Source organism: Carcharhinus amblyrhynchos, chromosome 2 (genome assembly GCF_965287045.1).
Source record: "Carcharhinus amblyrhynchos chromosome 2, sCarAmb.v2.hapA, whole genome shotgun sequence".
In the NCBI taxonomy this organism is placed as follows: domain Eukaryota; kingdom Metazoa; phylum Chordata; class Chondrichthyes; order Carcharhiniformes; family Carcharhinidae; genus Carcharhinus; species Carcharhinus amblyrhynchos.
The window spans coordinates 11,257,916-11,277,406 of record NC_137325.1 but is presented as its reverse complement, the minus strand read 5'-3'; the positions used below and the strand labels follow the sequence as shown (position 1 = coordinate 11,277,406).

Here is a 19,491-nt window from a genome sequence, read left to right as displayed (position 1 = left end):
TTTCTTCTCACCTTAGTCCTAAAAGATGTACCTCTTATCCTCAAACTTCAGACTCCCTCACCATTGAGAACATTCTTTATGAATCTATCCTGCCTAATTCTATTAGAACTATGTAAGTTTCTGAGATCTCGTCTCACTCTTTTAAACTCCCAATGACTATAATCCTAACCAACTTAATCACTTCTCATATGACAATCAGGCATCCCAGGAATCATGGCAAGAACATTCTTCCTCAGGTAAGGACACCAAAACTGCACACAATACTCCAGGTGTGAACTCACCAATGCCTGATACAAATGCAGTAAAACATCCCTTCTTTATTGGAATCTTTTTGCTATGAAGGCAAACGTATCATCTGCCTTCTTTGCTGCCTGCTATATGTACTTACGTACTTACTTTCAGCGACTGATGCTTGAGGACACTACAGAGTATCCACCTCTCTCAATTTACACCCACTCATATAATCTGCCATCTTATTTTTGCTACCAAAGTGGATAACCTCACATTTGCCCACATTATATTGCATCTGCCATGCAAACACCCACTCACTCAGCCTGTCCAAATCACATAGAAGCATCTCTGCATCCTTCTCACAGTTGACCCAACTTTGCATCATCTGCGAATTTAGACTTAATACATTTAACTCCCTCATCCAAATCATGTGAAATGTTGGGGTCCTAGCACAGTTCCCTTCCCATACCCCACTAATCAGTGCCTCCCAATCGGAAAAAGACCCATTTCTTCTAGCTCTTTGTTTCATAAGAACATAAGAAATAGGAGCAGGAGTAGGCCATCTAGCCCTTTGAGCCTGCCCCGCCATTCAATAAGATCATGGCTGATCTGTTGCGGCTCAGTTCCACTTTCCCGCCTTCTTCCCATAACCCTTAATCCCCTTGCCTATCAAAAACCTATCAACTCGCGTCTTAAATATATTTAGCGAGGCAGCCTCCACCACTTCAACGGGCAGAGAATTCCAGGGATTCACCACCCTTTGAGTGAAGAAGTTCCTCCTCAACTCCGTTCTAAACTGCCCCCCCTTATCTTGAGGCTGTGCCCTCTAGTCCTACTGTCCTTTCTGAGCGGGAAGAGCCTCTCCACCTCTATCCTATCCATCCCATTCATCATCTTATATGTCTCAATGAGATCTCCAATCTGCTAACCAGCTTTCTATCCATGTCAAGACACTTCCTGCAATAACTTTGCGCATTAACTTTACAAAGTAATCTGCTACGTAGGACCTTGTCGAAAGCCTCCTGAAAGTCTAAACAGACCTCATCCACCAGCTCTCCTCGGTTAACTCTACCGTTGACATTTTCAAAGAATCCCAGTAAATGTTTCAAACATGATTTCCCTTTTGTAAATCCATGCGGCCTTTGTCTGATTACACCATTGATTCTGATTACACTATTGATTATATCATTATACTCAAAACACTGAGTACAGGAATGAGATAGAGAATCTGGTGAACTGGTGCAACAACAATAATCTCTCCCTCAATGTCAGCAAAACAAAGGGGATTGTCATTGGCTTCAGGAAGCGTAGTGGAGAATATGTTCCTGTCTACATCAACAGGGACGAAGTAGAAATAGTCGAAAGCTTCAAGTTTTTAGGTGTCCAGATCACCAACAATCTGTCCTGGTCCCCCCATGCCGACACTCTAGTTAAGAAAGCCTACCAATGCCTCTACTTTCTCAGAAGACTAAGGAAATTTGGCATGTCAGCTATGACTCACACCAACTTTTACAGATGCATCATAGGAAGCATTCTTTTTGGTTGTATCACAGCTTTGTATGGCTCCTGCTCTGCCCAAGACTGTAAGAAACTACAAAAGGTTGTGAATGTAGTCCAATCCATCGCACAAATCAACTTCCCATTCACTAACTCTGTTCTCACTGCTTCAGCAAAATAGCTAGTGTAATTAAGGACCCCACGCACTCCAGACATACTCTCTTCCACCTTTTACCATCAGGAAAAAGATACAAAAGTCTGAAGTCACATACCAACCAACTCGAGAACAGTTTCTTCCCTGCTGTCATTAGACTTTTGAATGGACCTACCTCAAATTAAACTGATCTTTCTGAACATCCTAGCTCTGACTGTAACACTACATTCTGTACTCTCGTTTCTTTCTCTATGAACAATATGCTTTGTCTGTATAATGCACAAGGAACAATACTTTTCACTGTATACTAATGCATGTGACAATAATAAATCAAATCAAATCAATGTGGAACTTGCCATCTATTCAGCTGCTGACTCCTTTGTCCACTTGTCCATCAAGTAAATCATTTTTCAGGCTCCTTTCTGTCATAGTCCTGATCTTGTGTCATTCTCTAATTTCTATCCTATCTCTTCTTTGCCCTCTCCAAACTCAACATTTTCTCCTTTGACCCCAATAATAAGCGATCATTCAACTTCACTTTCTGACTGATATGTTCTTATTGGTTCTCTCTTCGCAGAGAACAGCCCTCCCTTAAAAAAAAGTTATCCTCAGTCCCTATCCTTATAAATTATCACCCAATTACAAACATCCCTGTCCTCTCCAAAGTCTCTGAACATATTATCATCTACTAAATTCATGTCTACCTTTCCCACATCACGTCGCATTCTTCCAAATCAGTTTCTACCCTTCATTCTATTAAAATGGCCCTAATCATAGTCACAAATGCTACATTTCTGTGACTGATACATTTTCTCTAATTTTCTTTACATTGTTTCATGTGTCTGTTGTACAAGTATTGTCCTTAGTTGGTTGACTCTGTTCCTAACGTGGTTTAGGCCGTAGATCACAAGATATAGGAGCAGAATTAGGCCACTTGGCTCACTGAATCTATTCTGTCATTCGATCATGGCTGATATGTTTCTTAACCGTATTCTCCTGATTTTTTCCCCATAACCTTTGATCCCCTTACAATGAAGAAACATGTTGTGCCCCTCAAGGGTATGTATATCTTTAGATCCTTTCTCCTCCTTGGATGATATTTCCCAAGGACATGGAGACAGATCCACAAGCAGGCAGACCTATTCCAACATTATATTGGTGACAACAGATCATTGGCTGTAAAGCACATTCTGGACTGTCTGCCAGCTGCAAAAGACACTATGAAACAAAGACTTGCATTTATACCGATTCCCGGTCCATAAACACCTTCATTCTCATTTTTGGGTCGGTCAAAATCCCGTTGTGGGCTCAGCATTCCTTGTTTATTTATGTAACCTTATTCAGCCCTAGAACCACCTCAAATCAGGGCAGCTCAATGGCACAGTGGTTAGCACTGCTGCCTCTCAGCGACAGGGACCTGGGTTCGATCCCCAGCATTGGGTCATTCTCTCTGCGGAGCCCGCACGTTCTCCTTGGATTTCCTCCAGGTGCTTCCCTTTCCTCCCACAGTCCAAAAGATGTGCTGGTTAAGTGCATTAACTATGCTAAATTCTCCATTGGTGTACCTGAACAGGCACAGGAGTGTGCCAACTAGGGGATTTTCACAGTAACTTCACTCTGTGGCCTCACCCCTCCTTATTTATGTATGGAACTCATCCAGCCCTAGAACCATCTCAAATCAGGGCAGTTCAGTGGCACTGTGGTTAGCACTGCTGTCTTGCAGTGCCAGGGACTCAGGTTCAATTCCCAGCTTTGGGTCACCCTCTGTGCAGAGTCTGCATGTTCTCCCCATGTCTGTGTGGGTTTCCTCTGGGTACTCAGGTTTCCTCCGACAGTCCGAAAGACATTGAATCGGTGTGTTGGCAATGCTAAATTCTCTCTCAGTGTACCCTAACAGGTGCCAGAGTGTGGTGCTGAGGGAATTTTCACTGCGGTGTTAATGTAAACCGACTTGTGATACTAACAAACAGATTTATATTTAAATTTGACATTGTACGTTGCCAGCCTATCGCTTTTAAGAGTCGCCTCCCATTTGCACTCGATTACAAGTTTTTCTGGGTTAAAAATAGGCTCGTCAACAAACGTAAGTTGTTTGCACTAGATGCTGGCAGGTGGTCACTTCAATTTGCAGAGCAAGAAGTCTCACAACACCAGGTTAAAGTCCAACAGGTTTATTTGGTAGCATGAGCTTTAGGAGCGCTGCCCCTTCATCAGGCGAGTGACTGTTGGACTTTACCCTGGGAGTTGTGAGACTTCTTACTGTGCCCACCCCAGTCCAACGCCGGCATCTCCATTATCACTTTAGGTCGGTAAGAAGTTTACGTAACTGATAAACATTCGCGGGGAGGGAAGAGAGGAAAAAAAAACTTTTTGTTTTTTTTTGTACCTATAATTGTAACTGGAAAACTTCTTGCTTTCCTTCAGCATCATCCTATATAACGACAACACCTGACTGCTTGTGGGCACCGCCATCTTCCTTCTCTCGGTCTTTGCCGTGCAGGACCCCAGCGGCCGGGCGCGCGTGCCTGAAATGGAATGTTGTGCTGGTAACGGCTGTCCGTGGAATCCTCGACCGTCAGGGATTCAAAAAAAGAGCGGGGCACCGTTCCACTTGCACCTTGCAGAGACGACCCGCCGGTCACATTTCCGAGTACTGATTATTTAAAAAATATATGCACATCGGCTTTCTCGCCACTGGCAATCCAGCGTCTTACTATTGACAGTTCTGTGGGCGTTAATTAAGGAAGGGAAGCTGTCAGGTTTTTTTTTGCAAAGAGGTGAGTGAACTGGTGAAGAGTTGCAGTTGCTGTTTATTGTGGTCGTTAAGACTACATTTCGATAGTAATGCCGCTGGAGGTTTTTTTTTAAGAAAAGGGATTACACCAGAAACAAGCTCTATTTAAATTTTGGGCTGCAAAGCATGTAGAGAGAGGAGCCATGTCTGGTCTGGTGGCTTGAAGATTGCAACCCCATGCAAAGTTTCTCTCCATTTGGATAGCACTCCTTGTAAAGATTTTGCTTTGTCTTTATATGCTAGCAGTTTTAACCGACCCATCTTTCACTTCTGATCCTGAAACAACTTGCACGAAACATAAGGGATCACTGCAGATGCTGGGAACCTGAAATAAACAAGAATCGAAGGGGCAATGGGGAGCAAAGCTCTCATGCAGAGGGGTCGTCAGGGTCTGGAATGCATTATCTGAAAGGGCGATGGAAGCAGATTCCCTAGGAACTTTACAAAAAAGCAATATTGGCTTTCATTTTTAGGACTATGGGAAAATAGATACAGTATGTGATTAAATTGCATAGCTTTCAAAGATCCAGCACAGGGATGACGGGTTGAATAGCTTCCTTGTGTGCTGTAATGTTCTCATGAAACTGTCAAAAGCTTCCTTGAGTGTTTCCAGCATTTCCTGTTTTTTCAGTTTTTGCAAAATAAAGGCAACTTTTACTTCAGTAATCACAGTTAGATGTAATCAGAATAGAATGGGAGCTTGGAGCAATGAGTTTTTTTTCAAATAGATTATTATATTGCCAATTTATTTGATTTTTGTACCTTCATAGCAAATTGCAATATCTCTCAGATAAAACTGAAATCCACAAGGTATTGAGTTAACTCTGGAAATTCAGAGAGATTTGAAGATGGCCTAGTTTGATTCTCTACCTGTTTATATGTGCACCACTACATTTATCATGAATATTTAAAATTACAACAAATAAACTCTGATAAAACAACATAAAGAACTCACTTCCACTGAAAGCACTTGAGTGGTGGCATAGTGGCACAGTGGTTAGCACTGCTGCCTTATAGCACCAGGGATTTGGGTTTGATTCCTGGCTTGGGTCACTGTCTGTGTGGAGTCTGCAAGTTCTCCTTGTGTCTGCATGGGTTTCGTCCAGCTGCTCTGGTTTCCTCCCACAATCTGAAAGACGTGCTGGTTATGTGCATTGGCCGTTCTAAATTCTCCCTCAGCGTACCTGAACAGGCATTGGAGTGTGGTGACTAGGGGATTTTCGCAATAACTTCATTGTAGTGGTAATGTAAGCCCGCTTGTGACGTAAATAACTCTTGAATGCTTTGAGCAGGAAACTCAAATCAGTATCGGAGAGAAAATGAATAGAAGGATGGCCTGATACATTAAGATGAGGCAAATGGAATGGGAGAGATGTGAATAACTTGTTTTTCTGCTGCATATTCTCTGCAATTCTGTGTTTTGCTTTCTCTTGAATTGCCTGCACATCTTGCAGACAAAGAGAGCTTTTCAAAATCATTAAGCTTGAAAAAGTTTTCTTAACATTCTTTTACGAGGCTCCGCCTTAGAATGTAGCTTTCGTATTAAATATTTGCTGCCTTTGTGATCTAACACATTATTGATCACATCTTCTTGATGTGACTATGATAACGGAATGGAGGATTTGTGATAGCATTGATAATAAATGACTACTACCTAGTGACTTGAGGAAAAATCTGCTCTTGAGTAACACAAATTAACAATAAATTTAGCATTTTTAGATACCTCTACAAACCATCCCATTTATGTCCAAGAGACCCTTCTGATCTTTTACCAGGAAACCTTTCAAGCCTGTCTGTTGTTTCATAATATGCATATTCTCTGCATCTAGCCATAAGCAATGATGGTTATTCTTGTTGTGCCTCTCTGGCTTAGAGATGTGAATCTGGCACATTCTCACTGCTGATTTTGACTTGCATATTGACAAAAAAATTATTTGATTTAAATAGGTACCTGATGAAAGCAGAATTTTCATCTATTGATAGGTAAGGAGATATTTCAACATTGTATGATGTCATAGAATGATGCAGCACGTAAGTAGGGTATGTGGCTCATCATGCCACTGCTAGCTTATAAACTGTACTGGAAGTACGCAGCAGGTCTGGCAGCATCAGTGGAGATGTCAAATATAACTCCTGTTCAGAACTTTAATTACTCTGTTTCTCTCTCCAAAGGTGACCTGCTGAGTATTTCTATTACTTTCAGATTTCCACTATCTGCAGGATTTTGCTTTTATTATATCAGTGCTGGCTCTTTGGTGGAACTATCCAATTAGCCCCACTCCCCTGCTCTTTCCCCATAGCCATGGAATTTTTTTCCCCTTCATGTATTTACCCAATTCGCTACTTAATTTGAAAGCAAAACAATGCGGACATGAACTTCTCTCTCCACAGATGTTGCCAGACCTGTTGAGTTTATCCAGCATTTGCAGTTTTTTTTCCCTATTGAATCTGCTTCCATCATGTTGTCAGGCTTTGCATTTCAAATAACAACTTGGCGTGTTTAAGTAAAAATGTTTCATGCAGCGTCTGATTCTTTTGCTAATCTTAAATATGTTTCCAATAATTACCAACTCTTTGTCTTGCTCTGTCAAAACCATTCTAGATTTTGAACACCTTTATCAAATACTCATTTAACCCTCTCTGTTCTAGTCTCACCACAAAACCGAAATCCCTCATGTGTGATACCATTCTAGTAAATCATTCTCTCAAAGGCTTTGACATCCTTGCAAAAGAGTGATGCCCAGAATGGAATACAGTACATCAACTGGTGCTTTATAAAGGTTTAAAATAATTTCCTTATTTGTATATTCTGTTCCTCTATTAATAAAGCCACAGATCCCATATGGTTTTTTTTAACTTCCATGGCACAGTAGTTAGCACTGCTGCCTCACGGCGCCAGGGACCCGGATTCGATTCCTGGCTTGGGTCACTGTCTGTGTGGATTTCCTCTGGGTGCTCCAACTTCCTCCCACAATCCAAAAGATGTGCTAATTAGGTGCATTATCCATGCTAAATTCTCCCTCAGTGTTCTGAACAGGCGCTGGAATGTGATGACTAAGGGATTTTCATACTAACTTCATTACAGTGTTAATGTAAGCCTACTTGTCAGACTAATATACTTAAAACAAATTGTCCTGCCACTTTCATAGGTAACAGTATATACACATCCAGATCTCTCTATTCCTACTTTCCCCACCTTTAAAATTAAACAATTTATTTGTATTCCATCTTCTCATTCATCTTACCAAAACGTATCACTTCTCACTCCTCTGTACTGATCTGGATATGGCCAGTTTTGTTCAAAGGGTTGGCTTTTTGTGCAATTGTTATTAAACTAAAGCAAAAGGTTTGTACTGGATATAATTTTCACATAAATTCCATGATCTTTTAGGCTGGTTTGGCTAATTTTGGGTGAATTGCACCTAAAAACCTCATGTAATCTAGCATACTCCTGCCTAATAATTTTGGAGTATTGTTCCTTATTTGAAATCAATTAATGGTATTGCAACACCCTTGTCTGCAATAACTCAAACCCCAAGTTTCTACTGCATCCTCTAGTCTTATGACTGGTTTACTGTGCAAGTCTCTCCACCCCTTGGCAATAGATTTTCAGATAACTATGAAATCCTCTCCCTGATTTCTTCTATCTCTTTTTCACTTTCATAAGTATCCACTAAGTACCATTTTTGACAAGCCATTGATAAGCGTCCCTCAAACTTTTGTTGCTCTTCCTAATCATGATTATATTGTCCCTTTAAGAAATGCATTTTTATCAAGTTTCTTGTAAGGGATATGTTTAGAATACAGCTTTGTTTTACATGGTGCTGATTTGTTTGCACCAGGCAGCTCACATGCTGAGAATGCAGGCTAATAATTGATTTCAGCTATGGGGTGTGTTTGTTTTAAACTAAAGCAAGTTAATGGATCTTTGTTTATTTTGGTTCATCCCCTGGGGTTTCAGGGTAGGGTTTTGATGAAGTTGATTGACAGCTTGCAAAAATGTGATGCCCAGAATGGAATACAGTACATCAACTGGTGTTTTATAAAGGTTTAAAATAATTACCTTATTTGTATATTCTATTCCTCTATTAGTAAAGCCACAGGTCCCATATGGTTTTTTTTAACTTCCATGGCACAGTAGTTAGCAGTGTGAATGGTCGCATGAATGGCAGAGCTAATGCTTGTGGGGAAAATAAACAGTTCTCTTTGATTTTAAGTAGTCAGTTTCTGCCTGGTCCTGATAGAAGCAAAGGCGTCTTTCCACTCTGTCTCTGGAGGCTGCTGTTTGAGATGTCAATATATGTATCTGTCCATCTCAGTCTGTCTGTCTGTCTCTCCAGAGAAGTTCAAAAGGCTCTAGAACTATTAACAAGTACCAGCATATAAGCCTGTGTGTTGCTAACTGATTTTGAAGAATATAACAGGAATATTACTTAAATTGGAATTAATAGAGATAGATTAGAATTATATCACTATATCTTGTCATGTTTAAGTATTTCAATTGATAAAGGTTAAGCAAATTCATTCATTATTTTTAAACTGTATTGTTAAATAAAATTTGTTTGATAAAAGCTCCCGAGTGTGTCACACCAGGAGTGAAGTACCTTATCCTCATACTAATGCAAAAATAGAAAAATGGTTGGGGTTTAGTCCAGCTTAGAATCATAGAAAAACTACAGCATCGGCCCTCAAGTTGCGCCGATCTTATCTCTATCTACTAGGCTTACCTATAACCCTCAATCCTATTAAGTCTCATCCTGAAGTCTCTTAAAAGACCCTATCAAATTTGCCTCCACCACCACCAACAGCAGGTGATTCCACTCACCCACCACCCTCTGAGTGAAAAACTTACCCCTGACATCTCCTCTGTACCTACTCCCCAGCACCTTAAACCTGTGTCCTCTTGTGGCAGCCATTTCAGCCCTGGGGAAAAGCCTCTGAGACTCCACCTGATCAATACTTCTCATCATCTTATACACCTCTATCAGGTCCCCTCTCATCCTTCATCTCTCTAAGGAGAAAAAAATCGAGCTCTCTCAACCTTTCCTCATAAGGTATGCCACCCAATCCAGGTAACATCCTTGTAAATCTCCTCTGCACCCTTTCAATGGCTTCCACATCCTTTCTGTAATGAGGCGACCAGAACTGAGCACAGTACTCCAAGAGGCTTCTGCTCTGGTACCCTAATAACTCTGATCTATGGATACTACTGTAAGAGAATGTGCAACTTATTATGTAAAAAATGTTAGAAATGTGCCTATCATTATAGAATGAATGAATGAAGAAGAATAATTGTCTAATATGCTTAATTCTCAACTTCATTCTTCATTTATTAACTTCATTCTCAAATTAAATTCAATTTGTTGGCACAGTGGCATGGCAGTTAACTCTACTGCCTCATAGTACCAGGGACCTGGGTGCGATTACAGCCTTGAGTGACTGTATATGTGGAATTGCACATTTTCCCAGTGTCTGCATGTGTTTCCTCTGGGTACTGCAGTTCCCTCCCACAGTCCAAAGTCGCAGATTGCCCGCGCTAAATTGTCCCTTAATGTCCCAGATTGTGTAGATTAGTGGGGTAAATACGTGGAGTTACAAGGATAAGGCCTGATTAAGATTTGTCAGAGAGTTGGTGCAGACTCAATGGGTCGAATGGCCTCCTTCTGCACTGTAGGGATTCTGTGAAAACAAACTATTTCAGATGTCATCCCCTTTTGATGGTGTGCTGTTTGGAGCTGATAGTTTGCTGTATATTTCATATCTGTCACAATATATCTTATCAAGTTGAAAGGTAAGAGTGAAATCCAGAATGTAGCCTGATATGTGGCATGATGGTGGATATTGACTTGGCATGAAGATAGAGATTAAAACTCATTTGCAATTTGAGGGAGGACATGCCCATTGTAGGTAATTTGTGGCCAGCCATCATTGCCGTTAAAGTGAATACTAGTATGTGCATTTTTTAGTAATCATTTCAAATGCAGGTTACCCTCAGAATATTGAAACTATAGTCATTGCATAGTTGTGAGAAAACAATAGTTAACTGAAATAACTTAAAAGGCAATTGTTATTGCTTTTTCTCTCTGCTTAGTATCTATTAACTTTTTTTGCAAAGCACAAACTTCATTTAAATAATTAATATTTTAGAAGTAGTAAGGCAGAGGGAATTCAGGAAAGAATTTCACTCTGCATTGCACACATCAGTACAAATTTTACCAGGTGACTATTTCTGACCAAGTCAGGATTGATATTTTGGGCACAAAATCTGTAGAAGACTGTAACTGCAATTTTAATAATTTAGATTTTTATGATTGTAATGATAGCAAAGCTGTCTACATGCACGATTCTATACTCACTGAAATTGGCAGCAAATTATAGCATCTGCACTTCATAGTTAAACTGAAAAACCCAGAAGTTGTCTGTAATTTCACACTCCTTCACTATGTGTGCTGCTGAAGTCCTTCCAGATAGAAGTCAATTAGGAATCAGTGACTTGATATGAACTTTCACATTTTACACTCATGTTCTCACTGGAAAAAAAAAACCCTTGAAAATATTACACCAGGTTGACTGAATTTTAATGACATACTAAATCATAATTATTGCTGAAAACCTTCTCTAGCCCTGAAAAACATTTATGTTTGTGGAATATTAAATTTCTCCATTCCATGTAAAAAAAAACATAGATTCTTAAGTAACTATTTTAACCAGTTTATTTACATTTCAACTTCTAATTTAATCCCATTTGTATATACCAATCTTTATCTGACTTTTTGTTAACATATTAAAAAATGAAAAAACTGATTTGTTACCTTCTGGTTTGCTGTATGTGAGAACTCTTCATTGTGATTGGTTCCTTAGTTTGCTTGGTAAGGTCACTGTTGCTGGATGGCAGTGATCCCCTATATGACTTAAATTAGGTCACGAAAAGTGAAATTGTCATACAGATCTCAGTGGGAAGCTTTCTTCAAGGTCAGTGGCACATGTTGTCTTTTTGTTGCTAATTGCAAAATCCAAGCTTACAAACTTAGATTGGATATTCTCAGATGTTTTTCATGATTAATGACCCTAATGTTTCCTATCTAATTTTTCATGTCCTGCTCATTTCAGCCCAGCAATGTGGGGGAGTTGCACAGAATACTATTTACACAATTTAGTACAAGTGACAACCTATTTAACTGATATAATATTGTCAAAAGATATTGCTTAGCAGATGGGTGCTGAAAGAGGCCATACTAACAATTACTAAAGTCACTGATTCAGCCTTGCATATTTTATGGTGTGCTCTATAACACAAATGCAGCACAGAATCCGTGCCACTTTGCAAAAGTGGCTGTTAGATTCAATAGAACTACTTCTGGTGAAATGCTGTAACAAAGTAACTCCGATAGGGCTAACATTTACTTCTACAAACAAGGTTCCTATCGTCTGCAGAGGTTATCTATGGCTGCATAAATTGAAGGGATGATTAAGGCAGCCATGATTCTGTTTAGTCAGCTTTGAACCAAGAGGGGCTTTGTGCTAAATGTTTTAATAATTTAAGCTTCATATGATGTCCTGTGTATTTGGTAATAAGTTTATATTGCAAATACTTCCTTGCTCAAACGTGTTTCCATATTCTGCTTTGGGTTCTTTGTTGGTTTGATTTTAAATCAGATTGCCTATAACACAGAAGGAGGCCATTTGGCCTGTCATGCCTATGCCAGCTGTCTGCAAGAGCAATGTACCTAGTGCCACTTCCCTATCTATTCACTGTAGTCCTGCAAATGTTTCTTCAGATATTATCAGTCTCTTGAAAGTCACGATTGAACCTGTACCCACCACGTGCTTCAGCAGTGCATTTGAGCTAACGACTGTGCGTAAAGAAGTTTCTCCTTATGTCAGTATTGCCCTTTTGCTAGTCAGTTTAAGTCGGTGTCGTCTGTTCCTCGATCCTTCTACCAATGAATTCAATTTCTCCTTATCTACTAGGTTCAGACCCCTCCTGATCTTGGACACCTTTATCAAATCTCCACTCAGTTTTCTGTTTGAAGGAGAACAGCTTCAGCATCTCCAAAATTAACAGAAGTTTCTTAAGCCAGGAACCAGTATTGTAAATCTTTTCTGTTCCTGCGCTAATGCCTTCACTTGTTTCTGGTGCCTAGAACTGGTTGCAATACCCCAGTTTAGGCTGAACCAGCATTTTGTGCAGGTTTATCATAACTTCCTTATGCCCATATTTATCATGTCTAGGATCCCATATATTTATTACCCGCTCTCCCAACCTGCCCTGCCATCTTCAATGATTTGTGCACATCTACCCCTGGTCCCTCTGCTCACGCACCTTCTTTAGAATTGTATACTTTGTTTTATGTTATTTCTCCCTGACCACTTCACCAATGAATCACATTTCTCTGCATTAGATTTCATCTGCCACTTGTCATTCTACTGCCCTGTCTATGTCCTTCTGAAGTTTAACTCTTTCCTCCTCACAGCTCACAATAAAGTAAATTTTGAAATTATGTCCTGGACAATGTCTACATCATTAATTTATGTCAGGAAGAGCAGGGGTCCATGTCAAAGAAGTTTTTATTAATGTTTTTTAGTCAACGAAAGGTCAGTTTTTATGTTGTGATGTTTTCTTTTCTTCTGGTTGAAGAGTGTAGGAACGGTAAGTATTTTGGCCTTGGAGGGAGTGCAGAGGAGGTTCACTAGGCTGATACCGGAGTTGAGGGGGTTGAACTATGAAGAGAGGCTGAATAGACTGGGCTTGTACTCGTTGGAGTTTAGAAGGTTGAGGGGGGATCTTATTGAGATGTATAAGATGATGAAGGGGATGGATAGGGTAGAGGTGGAGAGGTTCTTCCCGCTGAGAAAGGACAGCAGGACTAGAGGGCACAGCCTCAAGATGGGGGGGGGGGAGCAGTTTAGAACGGAGTTGAGGAGGAACTTCTTCAATCAAAGGGTGGTGAATCTCTGGAATTCTCTGCCCATTGAAGTGGTGGAGGCTACCTCGCTAAATATATTTAAGATGCAGGTAGATAGGTTTTTGGTAGGCAAGGGGATTAAGGGTTATGGGGAGAAAGCGGGAAAGTGGAACTGAGCCACTTCAGATCAGCCATGATCTTATTGAATGGTGGGGCAGGCTCGAGGGGCTAGATGGCCTACTCCTGCTCCTATTTCTTATGTTCTTATGTAAATGTATACATATAAGCTGTTTATTTTCATTTTCAGAAAAGAATCTCTGCACTGAAGACAGGTGCAAAAAGGTACTTTATTTACATAATTTTATCCTCTGAATAATGATAAAGCGCACATTTGGCAACTTGCCAAGACAGTAGATACCTGCTGAATTTGTTTGAAGATGATTCTACCTGCTTCTCGGCCTTTTGCCTAAGATCAAGTGTAGTATTGACATGCTGTGCTTGTTTGAAGTCATTAGGTTATATTTTAGCTTCATTTGAAGCAATTTTTAAAAACAGCATCGCGGCCTTTTGGCTAAGATGCAGATGAGATCAAGCCCTGGAGGAGGAGCTATGCCTACTCCAATCAGCTTGGATCATGTAGATCAAGCCCAAGATAGGAGGTGAGAGCCCTGTCTTGTCAGCTTGGATCAGGAATGTCTCAACTTGTTGAAGATCTGAATTGGACTTGATTTGATTGAATTGGAACAAAAACAAATATAGTAGAATAAAGCAATACTGTAGCATTCCATTAAAATTATAGGTTTTATTATAGTATTTCATTCTTTCTACTGCATGCTGCTCATCCATTTACAATACCTGTTTATGGAAGCTTGTGCCTAGAATTAAATGCTATCATGGTTCAGAATTAAACAAATCTATTTATACTGATTTGAGGAAATGTGGAAACTATTTTATCCGGACAGGACAATACATTGACTTTTCAGTCCATCTGTAAGTTAGAACAATAGAAGTTCTATTAAGTTATTGAGCATCATAATGAATAATAATAAGTTTACAGATTTTTATAGCAATTACTTTGTGGATTTTCTTGTCTTGATTGCAGGCCCCCTCTAGTGACTCAGTGAATAAATGCAGTGTAATGCTGGGCAAAAGAGATTTAGTTAACAAATTTAAGGCCTTCTCTTTCTGAATTAATTGATCTCAGCCATGGAGGTGATCGGAGTCCTGCAATTCAAAATTGGTTTCAGTGGCTTTGGGATATGCAAAAATCAGTCAGCGTTTCCATTCCACATCATTATGTGGCCCTAACTGCAACGTAGAGATGTGTGAAAGTGGCATGAGAACAGAATCAAATAACCAGATGACTCTCTCAATTTGGGTTTAAACATATATAACTTTATTATTAAATGGTATAGAAGGTCAAATGTTAAACTGAAGTTCCTTGAGACTTTTTACTACATTAAATGTGCTATATAAATCGAATTCATCATTATTATGTCTGTAAAATGGAATAATGTGTCAAACTAGCTCAGTGGTAGTACTCTTTTTGCTCATTCAGAATGTCATGGGTTCAAGCCTCACTCGAGAACTTAAGCACTGATGTTAGGTTGCTACTTGAGGAAGGACTGCATCGTCAGAAGCTTTTTCAGATGAGATTTTAAACAAAGGTCTCTCCTAGCTTCTAAAAAAATCCCATGGAAAATTTGAAGAAGAGGAGGGAAGCTGTCCAAGCTTTGGTCAACGTTTATCCTTCAACTAACACCATCAGAAATAGGGTATATGGTTAACTATCTTTTGCTGAGATCCTGTTGTTTGCAATTGGAATGCTATATTTGCCTACAAAACAGTGATGATTACAGTTCAAAAATAATTAATGATCTGTACAGCATTTAGGGAATGCCCTGACGATTTGAAAGGCACTACAATAATACAATGTATTACAATTCTTTAGCAGAAAAAGAAACAATTGCCAAATTTTTTGATCTAATTGAATATATATTACCATATAAATAACACCAGTAAGATAACCAATATATCAATCTTTATAAAATATTTAAAGATACCAATTCTGCACCAGTTCTTTTCAGAAGCCCATCAGCACGTTGAAAGTGTGGCATTCACAATTTTTTAATTGCTTGCAATTAGAACTCTTTACCTTGTAGGGTTACCAACCCTCCCGGGATGGCTGGGTGTCTCCTGGAATCGACCTTAATCTTCCAATGGCCAAACAAAGCATTCAGTTAGTGCATCAACTCTTGACAATCATGGCCAGGATGCTCTGACAGCCAATTCCAGCCCATGCTTAAGTATCACCTGTCCCTCCGGATAGTCAGGATAAATTATTGGCCAATTACAGCTCACGCTTGAGTATCTCCTGACCTTTCCTAAGAGCCCAGCTATCTGCTCATCACAGCCTACATTTGGGTACCAGATTATCTCCCTGATGCCAGGAGCCTACAAACCCACCCATTGAGAAACCTATTTTGGGATCGGCTGATCCCACTTAATGGAAATATCTGAATGGCCTTCAGATCACATGAACACTACTCCAGTCAGTTAAGATGATATCCATGTGGACTGCAGGGCTGGAGGAAAGATTATGAGCTGAGACTGGCTAAATGCTGGCATTTTGATTAATTAGTGTTATTATTGTTATTCATTAGCCTCAGATTGAATTGGTAGTGATTGGATGGACAGTAGTGCACTATGGATTTCCATCCACCGAAAGCACTAGGCAGGGGAAAAATTTGTCAAACCCAGTGGTGGAATTTATCCGTGACAAGTTCAATCCTTCTCACTTGGTGTCATACTGAATCGGTTGATGTTGACAGAAAGAGCTTATGTGATTTGAGACCAGGTGACCAGCTTGAAGGAAAAGTTTGCTCTGTTGTATCTTTGTAGCTACCAATTGCATATGTATTATGTTGAACTATTTAAAATATACAGCACAGAAAGAAACCATTGGCCCAACTACCAACACCATGACATCACTTCCGCAATTTTGTATAAAATCGCTTTTACTGACGTCTGCCCAGTTTGTCCAACCAGAGTTGGCAACCCCATCACCTGGGCTTTATTGAGACCAAAACAATGCCTAATTATGCACCGGTGATCAGCATAATCTTGAGCATCTTCTAAGTATGTTGTGCTTTATATATAAAAAAGTCTTGCTTTTGTTTTTTTTTCTTTGACTTTTTGCTCTTTATTGCAATACACACTTTATATTCTGCATATAAATACCAAATGTTTGACCTAAGTTGGAAATTGTGCATGCTGATTATTGTTTCATTATGATCAGGCATATTTTGGCAATCCAAACATTCAAGAATGTATACCTGATGAGTTATTATCTAGAAAGCCAATATAATTAGAAGTTAATTATCAATAATTTTACACTTTTCCAGTTTGCTTCCCATTGAAGGCACCCTCATTTAATAGTGTTAACTTGTGTTTGAATGTTGTCAACAATCGTGCCAACAGCCAGCTAGTACATTTCCTGTTTGTTTAGACTAACACACAAAGAACGAACAATGAAGGTTATTAGGATTTGGCCCCCATATTACAGAAACTGATCTTCCTGTGCTATCCATAGTTAAGTACTTTCCTGAAGGGGTTAATTGATAGTGATCAAGAAAAAAAATTCTGACCTGCATTTTAGTGCCAAGTATTGTTCCTCTTATTGTCACAGCTAACTGATCTCTGATAAAAGATTGTAGTTTGGCTTCTCAAGCTGTATGTAAATAAAAATGGAAGATGCATCTAGTTACTAAATTATTGGGTGAAGCATCCTTGCATACTGTGACAGGTGTCATTAAAGACACCAAGCCTGTTAGCTATTACTTTGATGGCATTTTTAAACTTCTCATTGCAGTGCAGAGTATGACAGCCTTCTCAAAAAACACCAACCATAAGGGATATTTTCAGCCTGGTTTGAAACTTAAAATTGTTTTGACGGACTAATCTGATGGACAAACTTGATAAGGACAGAGATTATAGTATAGTCGTCAATCTTTCATCAAGAATGTAGTAATGCATCAATGACTGTGTCCTGGTCGTCAACAGCTGGCATAACAGCCAGTATGAAGGAAAAATTGACACAAAATTTAATCAGATGACCCCCATGAACTTCACAGTACATATAATGGAAGGATTGGATTCGTTAGAATATTTTCAAGACTGTAATTTGATTTTTGGATTAAAGTGTCAGTTATAAACTGTGAGTAATCTAGTCACCCTAAGGGAACATGGTCTCCATTCCTCTATTTATTCTTTGTATGTTAATACTACTTCCAGAGTCTTTTCGAGTAGTCCCACTGTACATCACAAAGGACAGAAGAGGAAGGCTTCAGCCTATTTCAGTCATTCTTCCATTAAAACCTAAAATCCTCTATTGGAACATCTAATTGCCTGTGAATGGTACAATGCTTCTTATGAAGACATGTTTGATAGTGGTGAAAAACTCAAAATAAATTTTGTAAACAAGAGGAGCTATTTTATGGGCATAAATATTTGTATCACAGAGAAGATGGCCTACATTGTATAGAACACTCAAAACACACAGTTAAGTGCACTGAAATCAACTGTTGCATTGGGACCATATGTATCAAAATATTTCAGCAGCTTAGAAGCTCAAATAAATATCAGTTCATTCCAAGATGACTCTAATTTATGGAAATTGAGCAGGAGATTTGTGCCAGTATTAACACACAATCTGGAAGTAAACTATTTTGTGAAAGTATTTGGTGCACAGGAAGAGCATGGCTCTGTAGGTTCTCCTGATAGTATTTTAAAACAAGGACTGCATTGGACTGGTAAAGAGAAAAGGTATCTAAGTGGAGATAGAGTCATTAACCAGAGACAAGTTTTAAGGAAACTGTAAAAATTATCAGAACAGGACAGTTAATTGGAGAGCTCTACCAACGAGATGGCATTGGCATAGTGGGCTAGTTGACTTCCTGCTGTGTTATATTGTTCTGTGGTTCTATATACACACAGCTGTGAGAAAAGAGATGGTGCAGAAATTTGAATAATAAGCCAAAAAGTAATAATTTACCTTAGTAATGTAAACTAAAGCTAACTGAGATATGGTTTACTATAAAGGGATATGAGCAGTGCTGTCATGTTCAAGAGAAAACCCTCCCGTCACTGACCCCACCTTTCAAATTCTCCAAAAGAACATGATGTAAACCTTCAAGAGCATTGCATGAGAACATTGTTGAATTTCAGAGGTTTCAGAGCACAAGCATAATTCTTGGATTTAAAATGGAGAAAAAAAGATGGAGATAGGTCATTATGCTTGGTTGGCATAGTTGCCATATTACCTATTCTAACACTCTAGTTTATTTAACTTAATCTGTGATCATCTGATCAGATAAATAGGAGGACAAATTTTCAGCATCAAAGGAGGTTAGAGATTATAAAACAATTATTTTCCTGTACGTACAATATATTTACATTAAAGGTTGTTAGTGTGTCCCATCATCTGCTAGAGAGTGATGATTTTGCCTCTTAAGGTAGAATGTAAGTATAGGAGAGATACTTTTTATTCAAAGTACGTCCTTTTTTTCCTAAAGGAGGAGAAGGAGTTTTATTGTTTTTGTAAAAAATGTCAGTGTGATGAGCTAAACTGAGATTGTTAATTCCAGTAATCCTCTAGAGCATCTTTAGAGCATCTACATTAAATGTCCCATTTAAATATAATTGTTGAGATCCTCAAGTCGGGTCTCCCTTCCTGCTAAGCTGTTTCTACGATAGTGAATTACTTTGGAATTATCCAAAAAGATTGATATACAAGCAACATAAATGACAAAGAAGTGAGGGAACAGGAGTGTTGTATTCTACAATGTTGGTTAGGACTGCTTTTTAAATCAATATACTCCTAAGTCCAGAAGGAAAAGGACACTGGTATT

General features: G+C 39.2%; 2 protein-coding genes across 7 annotated transcripts in view; one reads left to right on the top strand and one right to left on the bottom strand.

Annotated features, from left to right (window-relative positions):
* Positions 1-4,457, bottom strand: part of lyrm4b (LYR motif containing 4) — a 182,709-nt gene extending 178,252 nt beyond the window's left edge. For all 3 annotated transcript variants that reach the window (XM_080202062.1, XM_080202071.1, XM_080202078.1), the window contains exon 1: positions 4,269-4,457. In XM_080202062.1, coding sequence (XP_080058188.1) covers positions 4,269-4,354 — 86 coding nt within the window. In that variant the 5' untranslated portion in view covers positions 4,355-4,457. The remainder of the gene's footprint in view (positions 1-4,268) is intronic.
* Positions 4,458-4,618: 161 nt separating this feature from the next.
* Positions 4,619-19,491, top strand: part of fars2 (phenylalanyl-tRNA synthetase 2, mitochondrial) — a 452,664-nt gene continuing 437,791 nt past the window's right edge. For 2 of the 4 annotated variants that reach the window (XM_080202025.1, XM_080202019.1), the window contains exons 1-3: positions 4,619-4,659; positions 6,624-6,659; positions 13,890-13,924. The gene's annotated coding sequence lies outside the window, so the exon portion shown is untranslated. Of the gene's footprint in view, positions 4,660-6,623; positions 6,660-13,889; positions 13,925-15,140; positions 15,358-19,491 lie in introns of all 4 variants that reach the window. The other 2 variants (XM_080202043.1, XM_080202035.1) reach the window with 2 other exon arrangements.